This window comes from Mus caroli, unplaced genomic scaffold (assembly GCF_978045245.1).
Source record: "Mus caroli unplaced genomic scaffold, Mus_caroli_1 scaffold_4, whole genome shotgun sequence".
NCBI classification, from domain to species: domain Eukaryota; kingdom Metazoa; phylum Chordata; class Mammalia; order Rodentia; family Muridae; genus Mus; species Mus caroli.
Window position 1 is genome coordinate 128478251 of NW_028227259.1, and position 21501 is coordinate 128499751.

At 45.5% G+C, this 21501-nt stretch overlaps 1 protein-coding gene across 2 annotated transcripts in view; it reads right to left on the reverse strand.

Moving 5' to 3' along the window:
• Positions 1-21501, reverse strand: part of Mphosph9 (M-phase phosphoprotein 9) — an 82188-nt gene that overhangs the window by 28488 nt on the left and 32199 nt on the right. For both annotated transcript variants that reach the window (XM_021163261.2, XM_021163264.2), the window contains 5 exons: positions 20228-20315; positions 18545-18760; positions 13272-13319; positions 12297-12361; positions 10043-10144 (listed from right to left, as the gene is read on the reverse strand). In XM_021163261.2, coding sequence (XP_021018920.1) covers positions 10043-10144; positions 12297-12361; positions 13272-13319; positions 18545-18760; positions 20228-20315 — 519 coding nt within the window. The remainder of the gene's footprint in view (positions 1-10042; positions 10145-12296; positions 12362-13271; positions 13320-18544; positions 18761-20227; positions 20316-21501) is intronic.

A 21501-nucleotide genomic window follows, 5' to 3' on the forward strand; every position in this document is an offset into this window, starting at 1 on the left:
AAGAGGCTCTACCCAGCCGCTGACTGAAACAGATACAGCTTCCCACACGCAAATATTGGATGGAGATTGGAGACACTTACGGAAGAGTTATAGGAAAGACTGAAGACCCTGAAGGGAATGGAAACCCCTACAGGAAGACCAACAGAGTCAAATAAACTGGGCCTATGGAAACTCTCAGAGACAGAGCCACCAACCAAAGCACACAAGGGCTGGAATGAGGCCCCCCACTCCTATGTAGCAGACAAGCAGCTCCCCAACAACTGAAGCAGAGGCTCTCCCTAAAGCTGCAGTCTGACCATGGTATCCATTCCCCAACAGCTGCCTTGTCTGGCCTCAGTGAGAGGGAGAATACACCTATCCTGGCAGAGACTTGATGCACCAGGGTGGGGGAGGAACCAGGGGATGCCCTACCCTCTCAGAGGAGAAGGGGAGTTGGGGAGGTGTCTGTGATGAGGGGGCCGGAGGCAGGACAGTATTTGGGATCTAAATAAATAAATAGAGAATATATATTATATATATATATATGTGTGTGTGTGTAATATATATATACATATATATATACATACATACATATGTGTATATATGTGTGTATATATATGACTGACTTTTAGTGGTAAAACTTTAAAATGTGCTCCAGTCCAGTATCTTGTTCTTATAGGTAATTACTTGTGCCCCTTTGAGACTGTCACTGGAGAGGCAGCTGGTAAAACAAAGTTCCATCCCTTTGCAACTCTCACTGAAGCAAGAAGCATAAAAAGAGTTCAAGGCTGCTTCTCACACTCAAGGCTTTGCTTCCTTTCTTCTTGTTTTCCTTTTCTTTCTTCTCCTCTTTCTCTTCTTCCTCCTCCTCCTCTTCTTTCTTCCTCCTCCTCCTTTTTTTCTTTTGAGGCAGGGTCTCACTATGTAGCCCTGGCTGTCCTAGAACTCTCTCTGTAGACCAGGCTGGCCTTGAGATCCGCCTGCCTCTGCCTCCCCAGTGCTGGTATTAAAGGCGTGTGCCACTTCAAGAGACTGTTTCCCTTCTTTTCAAAGATGCACAGAACAGGACAATGTCAAACCACACCCATCAGAAAGATGATGGAGTTCGGGTTGTGGGAGGACATTACAAAGCTCAGCAGACCAGCAAAGTAATCCAGTTTATAGAAAGGAATACACTGGTGTTTCCTTGGTGTTTGTTACTGTTTTGTTTTAGAGACAGGGTATCTTTCTGTAGCCCTGGCTGGGCTGAAACTTACTATGTAGACCAGGATAGCCTCAAACTCATAGAGATCCAACTGCTTCTGCCTCTAAATGCTGATATTAAAGGCGTGTGCCACCATGCCTGGCTGTCATCCACACTGAATGGGGATCTGGGGGAGGGGGAGCTACTGGCACAACTGTCCACATGAACATTGACCTCAATACAAGGACAAAGCCAACAAAAAGATTCTGGAATGGAAAGCCAAACAGGAGACTGATGACGAACATGGAGAATAAACACTTGAAAAGAATAATCCCATGTATAACTCTCATTAAAAACTGCATAGGGCTGGAGAGATGGCTCAGAGCTCACTGTTTTTGCAATAGACCCAAGTCCAGTTCCTAGCACCCATGACTGGTGGCTCAAAGCCACCAGTAACTCCAGCTCCAGGAGTCCCACACCTGCTTCTGAACTTAAGTCTATATACCTACCCAAAAAGAAAGAAATCTTTTTGAACACTGTTTACATGAGAAAGACGGAGTGAAAAAGCAGGAGCTATGCTTATGGTCACGTGGAGAGGGATAGGGCCAGCATCAGGAACACAAGGCTTGCTGGAGGCTCTCATGCCACCTGACTCTGTTCTTCTTATCCTCAAAAATGCTACTTCGGAGGGATGTGGCTGACATCCTGTGGGGCGCCACCCCACATCGTCGCCATTATAAGATGGCACCGACATCGCCTGCCTCTGGAGATGAACAAGTGATCCGCGCATGTGCTGGCATTAACCGTTCATGGTGCCAGTTGCCCGCCTGACAACGTCACCTCGGGTGACAAGAATTTGGCCTATAGAGAATCGCCACGTCCGAGGCGAGAGAAATCTCCTATATAAGGGAGGCGGTTTTCGGGCTTGGGGTCTCCGCCTTGTGAAGCTGATGCTCTCCCTCTCAAGACGCATTAAAGCTTGCTACAGAAGGATCCTGTTTGTGTGCCGCGTTGTTTCTTGCTGGCGGGAAAATCAGCGCGGGACATTTGGTGCCGAAAAACCCGGGAATTGTGACCAGACCATCGTCAGCACCTTCGGAGACCCCTCGGCGACGGGGAGGGTTCAGAACTGTGGCTAGACTACGCATCGGAAAGGTATGCCTGAACATGAACTCTTTTCTTTAACTCTTTCCCAGGTATTGGGTTTGTCCGGATTGTGGTTTAGATTTCCAGAGGCCATTATCATCGCTATTTTAGCTCTTCTACTCTTCCTCCTGGCCAGTTATATCTGTGAACATAGGCGGTGGTGTTAACAAGTTTCCAACAGCACATCAGTCCGTTGTAGTTGTCGTTGTAGTTGTAGTTGTAGTTGTAGTTGTAGTCCGTTGCACTCCATCGCGGCGCCAAATTAGTCTCTTGTAAATGAAAGAGCAGAAAGGCGAGCCGTACTTTCGGTTTCTCGCTGTTGCCGTAAGTCGGACGTAGATAAGCCGTGGGCCGCGCCAAGACATCTTTTTGATTCTAACAGTGACTTAAGGCGGACGTAGATAAGCTGCGGTTACTTTTGACCCGTTATGGGGTCGTCACAGTCAATCCAAACATCACTTGAAAATCTCCTTAAGAAAAGAGACCTAAAGCTAGGGGACAAGGTTCTTAAGCACTTTGTTGAGGAGGTAGATAGAGTTGCCCCTTGGTATGCCGTTTCTGGCTCCTTGACCTTGGCCTCATGGAAAAAATTGGGGAAGGATCTTGATTTGTGCCCCGACTTACGTATGGGCACCAAAGCAGTTTGGAAGATGATCAAAAACTGCCTTGAGGATGAAACATGTGAGGAAGTCAGAAAAAAGGGACAAATAGCTTTGGAGACCGTTCAGGATGGCATGTCAGAATCTGAGCGTAGTGAGAGGATGGGTGCACGTGCACAAACTAGGAAGAGGATCCCAAAGAATAAAAGTGAAAAAGGACCTCCCAGGAAGCCTAAGAGGGCGGGAGAGAGGGGAACAAGCAGTATACCTGCCTCCCCACATGAGGAATCGGACTCCGAGGGAGTACCGATTTTTCAACCTATATCTAAGCCTGGGTTGTACCCAACCCAAGAGCTTGAAGCACTCAATATTCAAAGCTCTGAAGAGTCATCCGGAGCAGAGAGTGGGAGACTAGATACAGAGGAAGAGGAAGAACTTGATGAGGAAGCAACCAGATATGAGAGAGAGAGGTATTATCCTGATGAGAGGCCGTTAAATAAACGGACCTCTAAACCTGCCATTTCAACAAAACCTAATGCTTTACCCAGGAATCCCGTACAGACAGTTCCCTCTGCCCCACCACCTTATGAGATACGCCCTAAAGCTTTCTCATTGTTACCTGAAAAGGTGCATCGCAAGCTCAGGCTCGCTTACCCTGTCTATGAGCAAGATGGTGGGAGAGTATATGCTCCTGTTGATTATAACCAAATAAAGGAGCTTGCAGAATCAGTTAGAAAGTTTGGAGCAAATGCCAGTTTTACTCTAATGCAGTTAGATCGACTGGCATTAACCGCCCTGACGCCCAGTGACTGGCAAACAGTGGCGAAAGCTGTGCTACCAAGCATGGGACAATACATGGAATGGAAGGCCCTATGGCATGAGGCGGCACAGGCCCAGGCTAGGACTAATGCCGCAGCCCTGACCCCAGAGCAAAGAGACTGGACCTTTGAACTCCTTACAGGACAGGGTCCTTATGCAGCAGATCAGGTCAATTATCATTGGGGAGCTTATGCCCAAATATCCAGTACTGCTATACGAGCATGGAAATCACTCAACCGTAAAGGAGAAACTAGTAATCAGCTCACCAAGATTATACAGGGACCTCAGGAACCATTCTCAGACTATGTGGCCAGGATGATGGAGGTAGCAGGAAAGATTTTCGGGGATCCTGATTGTGCCGGACCCTTTATAGAGCAATTAATCTTTGAACAAGCCACTCAGGAGTGCAGAAGTGCAATAGCGCCGAGGAAAAACAAGGGATTGTCAGAATGGCTTAGAATATGTAGAGAGATTGGTGGACCGTTGAGTAACTCTGGGCTCGCCGCAGCCATTTTACAGGCACAAAGGCGACCTCCCCCTACGGGGGGCAGCAGTCGCACCTGCTTCAACTGTGGGAAATCAGGGCATCTCGCAAAAGATTGCCGAGCACCTAAGCAAAACCAGAGAACTCTTACCCTATGTTCCCGATGTAGAAAGGGTTACCATCCAGTCAGTCAATGCAGATCAACTAGAGACATTAAAGGCAACCTCCTCCCGCCTGCTATCCCTGTTAGACAGGAGCCAAAAAACGGGCCTGCGGGCCCCCGGCCCCGGGGCCCTCAAAAATACGGGACCCAATTCGCTGGGACCAGTCCCCTGAGCGAGGAGGCAGATCAAGCCAAGGCACAAGAATGGACTTGTGCGCCACCACCTCAATCTTATTAACACCTCAGATGGGGGTTCAACCTGTCCCTGCCATGCCCTTAGGGCCTCCCATACCGGACAACGCGGTGGGACTTATCATTGGCCGTGGTGCCCTTACCGCATGCGGACTAATAGTCCATCCAGGCATAACAGATAATCAACACATCCCAAATATGCAGATTCTATGCTCCAGCCCTCATGGTGTATTTTCTATTAAAAAAGGGGACAGGATTGCTCAGCTCCTCCTCCTCCCGCTGCTGGGAGAATTACCCAATCAAGATAAAAAACTTATGGGATCTTCAGAAATGGATTCGGCCTATTTGACATTGTCACTTGATTCGCGCCCGAAATTAATCCTTAACATAAATGGTAAAAATTTTGAGGGCATTCTTGACACCGGAGCTGATAAGAGTATTATTTCCACACATTGGTGGCCTAAAGCTTGGCCAGTGACAAAATCTTCTCATTCTTTACAAGGCCTGGGGTATCAATCCAGTCCAGACATTAGTACCAACCGGCTGGTCTGGACGTCACCAGAGGGTTTAAAAGGATGCTTTTCCCCCTACGTTCTACCCCTATCTGTAAATCTCTGGGGGAGAGATGTCATGACAGATTTAGGACTGACTCTGACCAATGATTATTCATTACGTCTTAGAGAAATGATGGAGAAAATGGGTTATCAAGAAGGCCAGGGTTTGGGACGCCATGAACAAGGCGAACCGCGCCCAATCTCACACAAGGCCAATAAGGACAGAGCAGGCCTGGGTTTTTCCTAGGCGCCACTGAGGCAGTACGACCTATACCATGGAAAACGGAGGATCCTGTGTGGGTTCCTCAGTGGCCGCTAACCTCCGAGAAATTGAGCGTTGTAACACAAATTATTGCAGAACAACTAAAACTCGGCCATATTGAACCCTCTACTTCCCCCTGGAACACCCCCATATTTGTAATAAAGAAAAAGTCTGGCAAATGGCGTCTGTTACATGATTTAAGAGCTATAAATGGACAGATGTCCCTGTTAGGGCCTGTACAGAGAGGATTACCTATGCTGTCCGCCCTTCCTAAGGGCTGGAACATCCTCATTATAGACATCAGAGATTGCTTTTTTTCCATACCGTTACACCCTGCGGATAGACCTCGCTTTGCCTTTAGTGTCCCCTCTATCAATCATACAGAACCAGATAAGAGGTATCAATGGAGAGTCTTGCCCCAAGGGATGGCCAATAGCCCTACTATCTGCCAACTGTATGTAGACCAAGCACTCGCCCCGATAAAGAGACAATTTCCACAAATAGTGTCTATCCATTACATGGATGACGTCCTGCTTTGCCATAAGAATCCATCTGTACTGCAACAGGTTTTTCCTGTGTTACAGAAAACATTAGAGCAATGGGGGCTACAGATAGCCACTGAAAAGGTGCAATTGGCAGACTCTGGACAGTTTCTAGGTTCTTTTATACAGCCCAACATTATTAAGCCACAAAAAATAGAAATCAGGATGGATAATTTACATACTTTAAATGACTTTCAAAAATTGTTGGGAGATATCAATTGGCTTAGACCTTTTTTAAAAATCCCTTCAACAGAATTGAAACCCCTGTTTGATATCTTGGAAGGGGATTCTCATATCACCTCTCCTAGAAAATTGAATCCTTTGGCAGTGGAGGCACTTAATAAAGTAGAAAAAGCAATAAGTCAAGCGCAGCTTGTTAGAATAGATTATTCCAAGCCGGTTTTGTTATGTATCTTGGACACTCGAGGCTTACCAACTGCTGTCATTTGGCAAGAGGGGCCCCTATGCTGGGTTCATCCACAAGCCTCCCCTGCAAAGATTATCGATTGGTATCCGGCCGCAGTAGCACAATTAGCATTAAAGGGATTAAAAATGACAATCAAATACTTCGGCCTTGAACCTAATATCATTGTCATTCCCTATACCCCTAATCAAATACAGGTGTTAGCTGCTGCTTCTAATGATTGGTCCATTCTATGTGTCACATTTAGTGGAAAATTTGATAATCATTATCCAAAGCACCCATTGTTACACTTTGCCCTGACCCATCCATTAGTTTTTCCCAAAGTAACAAGTCATTTCCCACTTAAAAATGGTCTTGTAATTTATACAGATGGCTCCAAAACCGGGCAAGGGGCCTATGTAGTTAATAACATTACCCATATCAGACAATATTCGGAGGTTTCCCCTCAAATTGTTGAGTGTTTGATAGTATTAGAAGTTTTACAGCAATTTGATTGCCCGCTCAATATTATTTCTGATTCCTTGTATGTGGTTAATGCAGTTCGCCTGCTAGAAACTGCGGGCCTAATAAAACCTTCTAGTAGGGTAGCACAAACCTTTGAACAGATTAGAAACCTTCTATTACAAAGAAAACATCCCTTTTATATCGTACATATGAGAGCCCATTCTGGACTCCCTGGCCCCATGACAGAGGGTAATGAGCTGGCAGATCAGGCTACGCGACTTGTGGCCACAGCACTATCCTCACCACTAGAGGCCGCCAAAAATTTTCATAGTAAGTTTCATGTTACCTCTGAAACACTTCGCCGGCGCTTCTCTTTAACAAGGAAAGAAGCCCGCGAGATAGTCACACAGTGCCAAAACTGTTGTCAGTTTCTGCCCACACCTCATTATGGTGTCAATCCGAGGGGACTCTCCCCCCTACAAGTTTGGCAGATGGATGTCACTCATATTGCATCTTTTGGTAAGACGCAATACGTTCATGTGTCTATTGACACTTGTTCTGGTGTGTTATTTGCAACTCCACTTTCAGGAGAAAGGACATCTCATGTAATTCAACATTGCCTCGAGGCCTGGAGTGCCTGGGGTAGACCAAAATGTCTTAAGACAGACAATGGACCTGCTTATACCTCAAATAAATTCAAACAATTCTGTGCACAAATGCAGGTGACCCATATCACTGGACTTCCTTATAACCCTCAAGGACAAGGCATCATTGAAAGAGCTCATCGAACGCTCAAATCCTATTTATTTAAACAGAAAGGGGGAGCGATAACAGAGTTGCCCCCTGGCCCAAGAGTGGCACTATCCATGGCACTCTTTACTCTAAATTTCTTAAACCTGGACGATGCAGGAAGGAGCGCTGCAGAGCGCCACTGCTCGGAACCAAAGAGACCAAAAGAATTGGTAAAATGGAAGGATGTGTTGACTAATCAATGGAAAGGCCCGGATCCTATCCTAATAAGATCCAGGGGAGCTGTTTGTGTTTTTCCACAGAGTGAACAAAATCCTTTTTGGATCCCGGAGCGGCTAACACGAAGTATAAACCAAGAAGATGATCATTCTCCTGACCTTTCTGTGGATAACCCTAGCGCCAACGATAAGGACACATGAGTTTCGATGGGGAATCATGTCAACCTTCCCACTTCCAATGCCGGTGATGTATAACGCCCAAGTTTTCCCTCGCTTGTTTATTACTGATAAAGAATTAGGCCTTCCGTTTTTGCCCTGGGATTCTCAAATAGAACGAGTAGTGGATAATAGAACTCACTACCTTCTGGGTAGCCTATGCTTTAGCATCAATGGGACGGTGCCCAGTTATATTGGGTTACATACTCAATCTATGTCAAATATTATTAATGGATGGACAAATGCTACACATTGGGGCGGGAATTTTACAGAATTATTTGGGCTAATTATTCTGAAGGTCTCAGACAACCAAAGTTGGCCCCGTTCTGCCATGCAAAGGAGGACTCGCATTCCCCTTTGCCTTGGTCAGGATGCCAATATGCGTATGGCCCCCTTTTCTTTAGATTGTTAGTAATGCTTCCTTGCCAAGTAATTCCGATAAGCTTGATTGTATGATGCAACCATGTTATTATGTTCTGTGCTGGAATGCTTCTGAGTTCCCCTTGGCCCTGGTAGCACGCCTGCCCCGATTTGTGCCTGTTCCTGTGGAGGCCCCAAGTTCAATGGCATTATTCAGAGAAAGGAGAGATTTTGGAATTTCTGCCGTAATTGTGGGCATCATCGCAGCCACCGCTGTAACAGCATCGGTTACTGCTTCGGCCCTGACCCTTTCGGGCACGGTGCGGTCGGCTGCCACCATAAATAAATTGTCCTCTACGGTGACCACGGCCATGGAGGCTGGACATCTAGCTTATACCCAGATTCAAGGCAGGTTATTGCTAGTGAATCAACGCATAGATTTAGTCCAAGAGCAATTAGATGTTTTGTGGCAAGTTGCCCAATTAGGGTGCGAAAGAAGATTGCCAGGTCTTTGTGTGACCTCTGTACAGTATGACAATTTCACACGGGCTGCTAATCTTTCTAAAGTTTTATCCCAGCATTTGTTACAGAATTGGACAGTTGAATTTGACCAGACCCTGCGGGAACTCCGAACAGCGATATTACAAGTCAACTCCACCCGCCTAGACCTGTCCCTCACCAAAGGCCTCGCCTCCTGGATTTCTTCAGCATTTTCTTATTTTAAAGAGTGGGTGGGGGTGGGAATGTTTGGAGCCTTTTTCTGCCTCGGACTGGGCTTTATGCTTTGGCTAATTTGCAAAATTTATAGTAAAAGCAAGAGAGAAAAAATTATGATAACTCAGGCACTCATGGCCTTAGAGCATGGAAGGTCAGCGGAAGTCTGGCTTGCGGCACTAAAACGGCAGTAGATGTTAGCAGCCGGTCGCCGGCCAGGCAGCTCTTGCACCCTCAGCATCTCTATGCGTCGCACGAGGATGAGTGCCCGGTTTGAGCAGCCCATGAGGGTTGTTGAGCTAAGCATCGCACAGAGAGATACCCCCGCTCTCTCTGGGAAGCATGCCGTCTTGAAAAGGGTTGCCTGTCCTAGTGTCCCTTCCTCAAGAAAAACGACAGAGAGATCGGTCAGGAGTATGTCGGGTCCCACCTAGAGCCTAGACAAGACCCCTGCACATATCTTTTGTTTTTAAATTATCTTTGGGGATTCGGCCTCTACTTCCGCCCTCCTTGAATGGGTGGCTGGCTTGCCTTTGTATAGAAAAGGGGGAGATGTGGGGCGCCACCCCACATCGTCGCCATTATAAGATGGCACCGACATCGCCTGCCTCTGGAGATGAACAAGTGATCCGCGCATGTGCTGGCATTAACCGTTCATGGTGCCAGTTGCCCGCCTGACAACGTCACCTCGGGTGACAAGAATTTGGCCTATAGAGAATCGCCACGTCCGAGGCGAGAGAAATCTCCTATATAAGGGAGGCGGTTTTCGGGCTTGGGGTCTCCGCCTTGTGAAGCTGATGCTCTCCCTCTCAAGACGCATTAAAGCTTGCTACAGAAGGATCCTGTTTGTGTGCCGCGTTGTTTCTTGCTGGCGGGAAAATCAGCGCGGGACAACATCCAACGACTGTGACTTTAACATGCATCTAAGACTATAAATAATTCATCTCCAGCTTCCCTGAGGAATAGAAGGCCACACTATGTGGAGTCACTTACTTGGACCGGGCTGGCCTCTCGGGAACTTTAGCGCCATTGCGAAGACTCAGCATACTCTCATGTTCCACCTGCTTCACCTGAGCCTCAAGCTTTGAGATCGTCCTAGGTCACAAGCAGTTTGAGTATTAAACACAGCAAAGCGGACTGCACACACAGCTCGACTACCAGATGTTACCTAATCGTCCCTGGAAGGCTGTGATAGCCTGCTGCTCAGAAACCTTCTTCACAGTGAAAGGGCACCATTACACTTGGAAAAGTTCAAAGAAAACAAACAAACAAGCAAGAAACAAACAAACAAAAAAAAAACAGAAATAATGAGGACAGGAAATACACGGGGCTCTGCAGAGCAGTGTTTCACAGACTATAACTACAGAAAAAGAGGATAGTCAGGATTCTGTGAAGCATGAAGTCAGAAATTAAATTTCAAAAAATAGCATCTTGATTTTTAGAAGAGGCAAAGGCTCTTTTAATAAATAAAAAAATTTATTAAATATATAAGTCATTAATATTTTAATTGACATAAATAATTTATTAAATATTAAATAAATTAAAATATCTTTTATTATAAAAAGACAAAGTCTTCTCAACAACTTTCAATTCAGAGATGAGGCAGCAACCCATCTCATTTGTACTACATTCAGAATAAAAGCTCCCTTCAGTTTTCTCACTAGAATATAACTACCCCAGCCAACTTCAAGTGTTTCCAGTTAGTTAGAATACCCTTCCTTTTCTTTTTGTAAAATTTATTAATTTATTTATTTCAATCAGCATGTGTGTGTGTTGAGGCGTGGATATGTGGAAGTCAGAGGCTAACTGACTCTGCGGCGTTGGTTCTCTCCTGCCACCTTGTGGGATCTGGGGGAGTCATAAGGCTCGCTGTCCCTCTTTCCATTCTTTAAAACTGTATGGGGGACAGCAGGAAAGCTGAAGGAATTCGGGCAGGTCTGGGAAGGAACAGCTCTAACATGACAGGTATGCCCTCCAACAGTGGTAAGGAGCAACTGGATCAGGCAGGTGGCAACTCGAGACTGCTTGCTGCTCTTTTCTGTGTAAATCCTTCAGATTAAAGTGACTCTAACCCTGGGGTTGGATTTGACCCAAACACAACTATAAAAGGTATGCTCAGAGGCCAATTTAGAGTTTCCTTTTTTAAAGAATTTAGTTTTGGGGGCTGGAGAGATGGCATGCATGGTATGTACTCACTGTCAAGTGGATGTTAACCATAAAGTATACAATACCCATGATACACCCCACAGACCCAAAGATGCTAAACAAGAAGGTCCAAGCAAGGATCCAGCCTTAATCTTACATTTGACATCATCCTGTAGTCTAGCACCTATATGTATTCCAGACATAATCATTGAATGAATGCTAACATGTGAAGTGCATTTTTAATTTTGTATTTTCATAGAGTATGGTTAAAAAGCCCCCGTCCTGGGCTGGAGAGATGGCTCAATGGTTAAGAGCACTGACTGCTCTTCAGAGGTCCTGAGTTCAAATCCCAGCAACCACACAGTGGCTCACAACCATCTGTAATGGGATCTGATGCCCTCTTCTTACCAGAAGACAGCTATGATGTATTCATATATATAAATAAATAAATAAATATTAAAGGATTTAGTTTTGGTTTTTTTAAGGTTTATTTATTATTATTATATCTAAGTACACTGTAGCTGTCTTCAGATGCACCAGAAGAGGATGTCAGATCTCATTACGGATGGTTGTGAGCCACCATGTGGTTGCTGGGATTTGAACTCAGGACCTTTGGAAGAACAGTCGGTGCTTTTAACCACTGAGCCATCTCTCCAGCCCAAGGATTTAGTTTTAAGAGTATGCACTTGTACATACTCAGGGGGTTACAGTGCGCCTCCCATGGTGCTGGGAACTGAACTTGGGGGTTCTGGAAGAGTGGTGTGTGCTCTTAATCACCAAGCCACCTCTCTAGCCCTAAGTTTGATGTTTTTAATCATCTGTAATATGGATCATTTATGATCAGACTTCAATCAGACTTTTCATTGTGCTGAAAAAAAACAAAGCAAAATGTCTGGAGAAATGCACGTACCTGAGACTCAATCACCAATATATTCTAATCATTTAAAAATGTCCTAAGCTAAAATGTAACACATTTACATGCCCAAGGATTACGATACTACTAGATCTCAAATGGCTTTGAAAGTCCTTGAGAGAGTTCTCTTCCTCACTGTCAATACAAGCACAAAGGACAATTAGCAGTTTTTATTTGTAGGACACCTACCTTTTCAAGTCAGAAATCTGAGTGTGTGCATCAAGCAATTTGTTCTCAGTTGTGTTTAATGTATCCTAAGGGGAGAAAGAATTTACATAACTGGAGATAAGCTCACAGATGGAACCTTTTTACTTCAAAACGTGTAATATAAAGCAAACGTAAGGCTAAACAGCCAGCTGTTAACTGCAATGGAACTCAGCAAGGATGGCACGAGCCAAGCTGGGGAACCAATCTGGGCAACTCCAGGGGGAAGCAATAACACTGTCCTCTCCCAGGGACTAACAGATGCAGCGCACTGCCTGCCTAATTAGAAGCAAGCTCACAGTAAGAGGGATCTGCGTTAGGCCCAGAGGTGACGAAAAGCTTAGCAGAACGGCACGACAAAAACCTTCAGTGATGTGCAGGCCTGACAAACTCAGTCTTAGCTGTAGCTACAGAGGGTTCCCAAACCTTACAAATCCACAGTCCCCTACTGCATTCAGTTGACTGGCCGGAGTGCAGCTTTGCTGTGGGGACTCACTGAGACCAGATATGTAACTCCAAACAGAGCCTCAGTTAAGGATTCAGAGAGAATGTATAGATTTGTACTACTCCATAAACAATACTGCTTTGAGAATTCTAACTTTACAAAGAGTAGACAGGCTTCTGAGTATATGCAATCAACTTCTGCCCAGTTTCTTCTCAAGCCACATCAAAAGCAACAGCCACGCAATGGTACTTGGTACATTAACAGACCTCGCAAGCAAACGTGTCAGCCAAGGAGGGCAGATATTTGAACATAAAGACATCCACAGAGGAAGGGCAAACACATGGACTTTCAAACAGCTATCGACGGAGAATGGGAAGAAGGGCCAGGCCTTTTGCTTCCCAAGCCAGTACCTATGGAAAGCCCGATGCAAAGCCCAGATTTCCCTATGGAAAGCCCAACGCAGAGCCCAGATTTCCCTATGGAAAGCCCGACGCAGAGCCCGGACTGACCCTTACCTTTACTCGCCCGTGTTCTTTGCCGAGGGATTCGTACTCTCCTAAGAGCTGCAAAGAAAACAGAGAATTGCACACAGAGCTAGAGAGGGAGCCAAAGAACAGCACTCTTCCAACTGCCAAGGTCAGGAGGGAAAGCTAACAGAGAAGCAATGGTTCTGGAAAGGGGGACAGGATGACTCCTGATCGAATGCTTGAAAGCCTTTTATGTCTCAAACAATTTCATTTTATTTATTTATTTATTTTTAATAAACCTTCCTTCTTTTTTTTTCCTAAGATTTATTTCTTTTATTTTATATGAGTACACTGTAGCTGTCTTCAGACACACCAGAAGAGGGCATCAGATCCCCATTGCAGATGGTTGTGAGCCATCATGTGGGTGCTGGGAATTGAACTGGGGACCTCTGGAAGAGCAGTCAGTGCTCTTAACCACTGAGTCATCTCTCCAGCCCTGAAACAATTTTAAAAGCAGAACAAAACAACAGCAATACGAGCCCTCAACATAATAGTAAAATGTGTTTGTTCTGTCATTTAAATTTTTATTAGACTGTCCTACATTTATTTATAGAATAAACACACAAAGCCAAAACATCCACCTAGCATTATTTAAAAATACATATGGTGGTACAGCCCTGGAATGCCAGCATTCAGGAGGCTGAAGGAGGATGGCAGAGTTGAGGCCAGTCGGACCTTACACAGAGAGAGCCCCAGAAGGGCCCAAGATGAGGACAAAACATGGCTACAGCAGAAAGTATGCAAATGGTTCTTAAAATAACAGAAACCCGTCTAAATGGGCAAGGGAATTCCAGGCCCTGCCACATCCTGTGCCACTAGATAACTGCCCAAACCACCTGCCACTCAAGGCTACCAGGCATAAGTGAAAACACATAGAAAACACACCGTGGAAAAGAGGGCTTAGGTTACAGCTCCTGCCTAAGAGCCTTCCTGCCCCCTTCTGCCTGACACTGGACCCTGGGTGCTAGGCCTGGCAGTCTCTACAGACTGATATGCCCGAGAGAACAGAGCTACAGGAGCTAAGACAGCTCGGTAACCCTTGTCCTCATTCACACATCCATTCCAAAGATGCTGCCCACCAGTAAGCCACCCTGCCCAGGGTTACAAAGCTACCTCCTTTTTCTCTTTTTAATGTGTGTGTGGGGCAGGGGAGGGGGGGAGGGAGAGGGAGGGGGAAGGGGGAGGGGGAGAGATATCTGAAGAAGCTAAAGGAGGGCACTGTATCTCCAGGAACTGGAGTTACAGGGAATTCTGAGAGATGGTGCAGTGATTAAGAGCACTCACTGCCCTTCCAGAGGACTCAAGGTCTGTTCCCAGAGAAGCTACTTTCTAGTTAGCTTTGAAAAAGTCAATTTTAACAGATAATGCACCTTTCCATATAGAAAAGGCCCTAACATTAAAACACAAGAAGGAAATGAGAGGAACAGAAGGCAGGGCCGAAAATAAAAGTATGTTTTAAAAAATGATGGACGTGGGTGGGGTGGGAAGTCATTAGAATAGAACAGAGTATTTCAGGGGAGTTGCTGCCTTGAGAGGGCTTTTTAAAAAAAACACCCAGGCCTAGAAAAATAGCTGGGTAAGAGCACTGGTTGTTCTTTCAGAGGACCCAGGTACAATTCTCAGCACCCATACAGTGGCTCACAACTCCAGTTCCAGGAGATAAACCACCCTCTTCGGGCCTCTGAAGGTATTGCATGCATGTGATACACATACATACACTCAGACAAAACACTTCAGTGCACATTTTTAAAAATACAATCTATTAAAACGCTGGAATGTGAGCCGGGCGTGGTGGCACACGCCTTTAATCCCAGCACTTGGGAGGCAGAGGCAGGCGGATTTCTGAGTTCAAGGCCAGCCTGGTCTACAAAGTGAGTTCCAGGACAACCAAGGCTATACAGAAAAACCCTGTCTCGAAAAACCCGACTGCTCTTCCGAAGGTCCAGAGTTCAAATCCCAGCAACCACATGGTGGCTCACAACCATCCGTAACAAGATCTGACTCCCTCTTCTGGAGTGTCTGAAGACAGCTTCAATGTACTTACATATAATAAATAAATAAATCTTTAAAAAAAAACAAAAAACGCTGGAATGGGTGTGTATATGCCTTTTATCCCAGCACTTGGGACACAGAAGCAGGCAGATGTCTGTAGGTTTGAGGCCATTATACAGTTAGTTCCAGGACAACCAGGGACTGTATAATAGAGACTCTGTCTTTTAAAAACAAGCAAACAAACAAACAAAAAAAAAAAACCACAAACAAAATTAAAATAAGAAAAAGGTTTAAAAGTTAAAAATCAATGTGAAATCCAACATATGTCTAATAAGAATTCTGAAGAGAACAGAAAGAAACAAAAAACAAAACAAAAAAAATGCCGGGGCCTAGCAAACACAGAAGTGGATGATCACAGTCAGCTATTGGATGGATCACATGGCCCCCAATGGAGGAGCTAGAGAAATTACCCAAGGAGCTAAAGGGAACTGCAACCCTAGAGGTGGAACAACAATATGAACTAACCAGTACCCCGGAGCTCTTGACTCTAGCTGCATATGTAACAAAAGATGGCCTAGTCGGCCATCACTGCAAAGAGAGACCCATTGGACTTGCAAACTTTATATGCCCCAGTACAGGGGAACGCCAGGGCCAAAAAGGGGGAGTGGGTGGGTAGGGGATTGGGGGAGTGGGTATGGGGGACTTTTGGGATAGCATTGAAAATGTAAACGAGGAAAATACCTAATAAAAAAATAAATTAAAAAAAAAAAAAGGAAAAAAAAAAAACTAATAAAACAGGAAACTCCCAGAGTGAACAGCCTCATGAACGCCCCCACAGAACAGGGATCACAGAACCACACTGCACCATTTCAGGTGGGGCAAAGACCCCAACATTTCCAGAGAGAGGAACCAAACCAGTGAAAAAGACCACTGCCCACAACAGAGGCCATGATCAAACAGATGAGCACAACGGCAGCCTGTGGGATTATCACAGGCAATGAGAGGATCTCACCAGCAGTCCAGCTTCCTTTCAGACTCAGGGAGCCAGGTGACAACATGCCCCTGGCTACTGGGAAGACAGCAAGACCAAATGATTTCAGATCACTTAAATACCACAGCCTAAGAATTCAAATACGGGGCTGGAGAGATGGCTCAGTGCATCAACTGTTCTTCCAAAGGTCCAGAGTTCAAATCCCAGCAACCACATGGTTGCCAGCAAGAAGGCAGATGAGGACCCTTGCCTAGACAACAAGGTGAGTTTGAGTCCCAGGACCCAGGTCAGAGTTGTCCTCTAACCTCTACATATGTGTGTAGACACACACACGTACACAAACAAACATACAAATAAATGAAGTGAAAAAAAAAACAGACAACCTTGAACCAAATCCAGTATCAATGTTTTATGAATCCAATTTTTTTTTTCAAGACAAGGTTTCTCTGTATAGCCCTGGCTGTCCTGAAACTCACTTTGTAGACCAGGCTGGCCTCGAACTCAGAAATCCGCCTGCCTCTGCCACCCAAGTGCTGGGCTTAAAGGCGTGCGCCACCACGCCCGGCTATGAATCCAATTTTAAGTGAAATTAAATCCACATAAAATCTGACACTCTCTTTTGGCCTTTGTACATACCAAGAAAGGACACAGTACAAATGCACACACACAAAACACTCCTACACTCAAAATAAAAATAAATAAATCTTAAAAACAATTCACACCTGGGCTGCACAAACAGCTTTAGAGGCCCAAGCTTCTGATGGGCAGGTCTGCGCTCAATCCTCAGAAGCCACCATAGAAGAACCAGCCTTGGAAAGTCATCTTCTAATTTCCACACATGTGCACCTGCACTCCGCATACATAGTAAGGTTTAAAAAAAAAAAATCAAACTAAGCTAGGCAGTGCATGCCTTTAATCCCAGCACTCTGGAGGCAGGGAACTGCTGGGACCATACAGAGAAACCCTGCCTCAAAAAACAAAGAAAGACGGGCAGTAGTGGCACACGCCTTTAATCCCAGCACTTGGAAGGCAGAGGCAGGGGGATTTCTGAGTTCAAGGGCAGCCTGGTTTACAGAGTGAGTTCCAGGACAGCCAGGGCTACACAGAGAAACCCTCCCTCCAAAAACCAAAAAAAAAAAAAAAAAAAAATCAAACTGGCTCTAAAGGGCCATAGATGCAGCTATATTGGCAGTGTAGCTTGCAATGTCCTGGACTCTATCCACAACACCCGGGACAGGGAAGAGCAAATGGACAATTATGACACACCCCAGACAGTAAACACACACACACACACACACACACACACACTTACATTAAGGTCCTAGGCTCTATCTGTGCAATGGAATGGGGTAAGAGCAGGTGGCAACACACAAGAACAACAGAAACAGCCAGGCACGGAAGTTAACACCTGTAAGTTAACACCTGTAACCTCAAGAGACTGAGGCAGGTGATCATGAGTTCAAGGCCAGCCTGGGCTACATGGCAAGACCCTCTCTCACAAAGAACCCTGCTCTAAATCTGGCTTATATCATTTTATCCTGCCAGACACAGCTGTGACAGCTCCAACATTGACTCACTAGAAACAGAAGAGGGAGGGAGCTGAGCCAGCCTCTTACAGCCGGCTTTCTGCTGCTGCAGGATGAAGCTTCCTGGGACAGCTTCCATCGAGAGGGTATGTGGAGACACGAGCAGGCAGTTACTTTAGTATCTAAGGCTTAGACCAAAATGTGCCCAGGAAAGTCATCACAGCTTCAGAGAGTACACTAGCTTTTTTTTTTTTTTTTTAAGATTTATTTATTTATTTATTTATTATATGTAAGTACACTGTCGCTGTCTTCAGACAATCCAGAAGAGGGCGTCAGATCTTGTTACAGATGGTTGTGAGCCACCATGTGGTTGCTGGGATTTGAACTCTGGACCTTCGGAAGAGCAGTCGGGTGCTCTTACCCACTGAACCATCTCACCAGCCCGAGAGTACACTAGCTTACGCACTACCTTCGGCCAGCTATGGCTTGAATGGGCAACGGGCCCTACAGGCTTCATTTGAGCACTTGGTCCCCAAGCTATTGGCACTGCTCAGGAAGGTTGTGGAGACTTCCCAGAGGAAGTGGGCCACAAGGGCTGGGCCTTGAGGCTAAATGTGACTGTCATGTGACCACGCAGACCCCTGCTCCTGCCACCACCCTCTCCCTGCCTGTAGCCATGGCTTCCCCTTCATGACAAGGATCCTTCTCCCTTAAGCTGCTTCTGCCTGAGAAGTCCTGGGTTGGCGACTTACATCCTGAAACATCTTGTTTTCTTGTCTCAGCCTCGCTTCCTTATCATCTGAGAGCTTGTAAGCATTCTCGAAGGCTTCCTCCAGATCCTGCAGGCGACACTTTAGCCGAGTGATGGTGTTATCTTTCTCCTTATTGCTTGTCCTCATTTCTTCAATTCGTTCCTGCAAAACTTTGGAGGCACTGCTGGCTGCATTGAAGCGTTCTCTCAAGTCACTCTACATAGTAAAGACAGAAAAAAAACACTCTAAGTGAAGATACCTTGGTATTAGCTAAAAAATGATGTGCATTAGAACCAAACATACAGATGGGAATGACACATTTCGTTGTGTCCCGGGACAGAGACTAGAAAGGACTACTCTGATGAAACGACGCCACGAGGTTAACCAAAGGTGGACACAGAAAACAACTACACAGGGATACAATGATTCTAGGACCCGCATAGACGAGACTGTTTGTAGATGACTCCAATGAAGAAATAAATAACCACAAACATCAGAGGAATTATGAAACTGTCCTAGAATACACTGCTCAAAACTAACATGCTGGGGATGGGGAAGAGGACATCGGATCCCATTACAGATGGTTGTGAGCCACTGTGTGGTTGCTGGGATTTGAACTCAGGACCTCTGAAGAGCAGTCAGTGCTCTTAACCATTGAGCCATCTCTCCAGCCCAGGACGGGGGCTTTTTAACCATACTCTATGAAAATACAAAATTAAAAATGCACTTCACATGTTAGCATTCATTCAATGACTATATCTGGAATACATATAGGTGCTAGACTACAGGATGATGTCAAATGTAAGATTAAGGCTGGGTCCAATACCTCGTGCCCCCATCCACTTGGTTAGAAAGACTGAACTGCAAAGACTGCTTAAGCCCACGAGTCCAAGACCACTCTAAGCTATAGCACAGCAAGACCCATCTCTAAACAAAACAACAGAAAGTAAGATACTAAGATACTAAGATTCGGGGCTGGTGAGATGGCTCAGTGGGTAAGAGCACCCAACTGCTCTTCTGAAGGTCCAGAGTTCAAATCCTAGCAACCACATGGTGGCTCACAACCATCCGTAACGAGATCTGGCGCCCTCTTCTGGAGTGTCTGAAGACAGCTACAGTGTACTTACATATAATAAATAAAATCTTTAAAAAAAAGATACTAAGATTCAAGAGAGATACTAATTCCTAACTTGGTGCTGGAGTTTACCACCTTGATGGAGTCAACTAAAACAAAGCAACAAAGGCTGGGGTGACTCAGTTTCTAGAGACTGGCCTAGCTTAGCAAGGACCTGAATTCTACCCAGAAGGGGACCAGGCATTAAAGCAGAGACAATGTATAGAACAAAACAGGCACTTTTCACCAAAATTTTGCTTATAAGGTACTATATAAAGAATAAAACAGCCAGGCGTGGTGCCACAAACCTTTAGTCCCAGCACTTGGGAGGCAGAGGCAGGTGGATCTCTGAGTTCAAGACCAGCCTGGTCTACAGATCGAGTTCCAGGACAGCCAGGGCTACACAGACAAGCCCTGTCTTAAAAAACAAAACAAACAAACAAACAAACAAACAACAAACCCAGCATCTGCGCTCCTGGTTACACACCCAGTCAGTAAGACTGAAGCTGCCGTGATCCACACATTTTAAACATCATACACTAGACCCGGCCCCTCAAACAAGCACGTACCACTTCTATTTCTAGCAAGTTGTTCTTCTTCTCAAGTGTGCACACTCGACTAGTAGCTTCATTCAATGCACTATCCAGCTGGCCACACCTAGGAAACAGAAATTTAGGATCAGTTAGAAAACAAAGAGCATTAAAAAAAGCCAAAAAGCTTGTCCATATGTAGAATAAAGCAATGTTTATGGCTCCTCAATGTTAGCCAACACCCAAGACACCACTTTCGTACAAGCACATCCTGGATAGTCTAGTATCGAAAGGCAAACGGGTAAAGCAAGGATCAGAAAGATCCCTTGGAAATAACAAGAGGAAGGTTTTAGAACACAGCACAAGACCTTGAGGTCAATTATCAGCACCAAGCTGGGCAGTGGTGGCGCATGCCTTTAATCACAGCACTTGGGAGGCACAGGCAGGTGAATTTCTGAGTTCGAGGCCAGCCTGGTCTACAGAGTGAGTTCCAGGACAGCCAGAGCTATACAGAGAAACCCTGTCTCGAAAAACCAAAAAAAAAAAAAAAAAAAAAATCAGCACCAGAGAACAAAAGTGAGACCGTTAGGCTGTGCAGAGATACTGAACTAGCCACAGCAGTGCTAAGAAAGGTGGACGGCACTGTGTCCTTCAGCAGAAACCCAAATGTGGCATTTGTGATGATGAAGATGACTAGGCCTAGAGCAGAGGACATTCGGATGCCATGGCCCAGTCTTGAGGATGTGCTGAGCAAACTAAGTCTGTCACTGTATGTCAGCAAAAAAGCACATACCGAACCTTTGCAGGAGCCAGGCTTCCATTCCAAGGACCCCATCCCCCCAAAAAAAGGAAAGACAAACACTTCACTTGCAGACTGTGCAAGTTCACCGACACTCGGAGAAATGAGGTGACTGGGGTCAGGGAAAAGTCGGTGGGGAGGAGATGACCGCCTAACAAGCACAGGGCTTAAGTTCATTATTGATTTTTGTTTTTCACTTTTCTTTTCTTTTCTTTTTTTTTTTTTTTTCTCTTTTTTTTTTTTTGGGGGGGGGGGGTTTCGAGACAGGGTTTCTCTGTATAGCTCTGGCTGTCCTGGAACTCACTTTGTAGACCAGGCTGGCCTCGAACTCAGAAATCCACCTGCCTCTGCCTCCCGAGTGCTGGGATTAAAGGCGTGCGCCACCACGCCCGGCTCTTTTTTTTTTTTAAGATTTATTTATTTCATGTATTTGAGTACACTGTAGCTGTACAGATGGTTGTAAGCCTTCATGTAGTTGTTGAAAATTGAATTTTTAGGATCTCTGCTCGCTCCA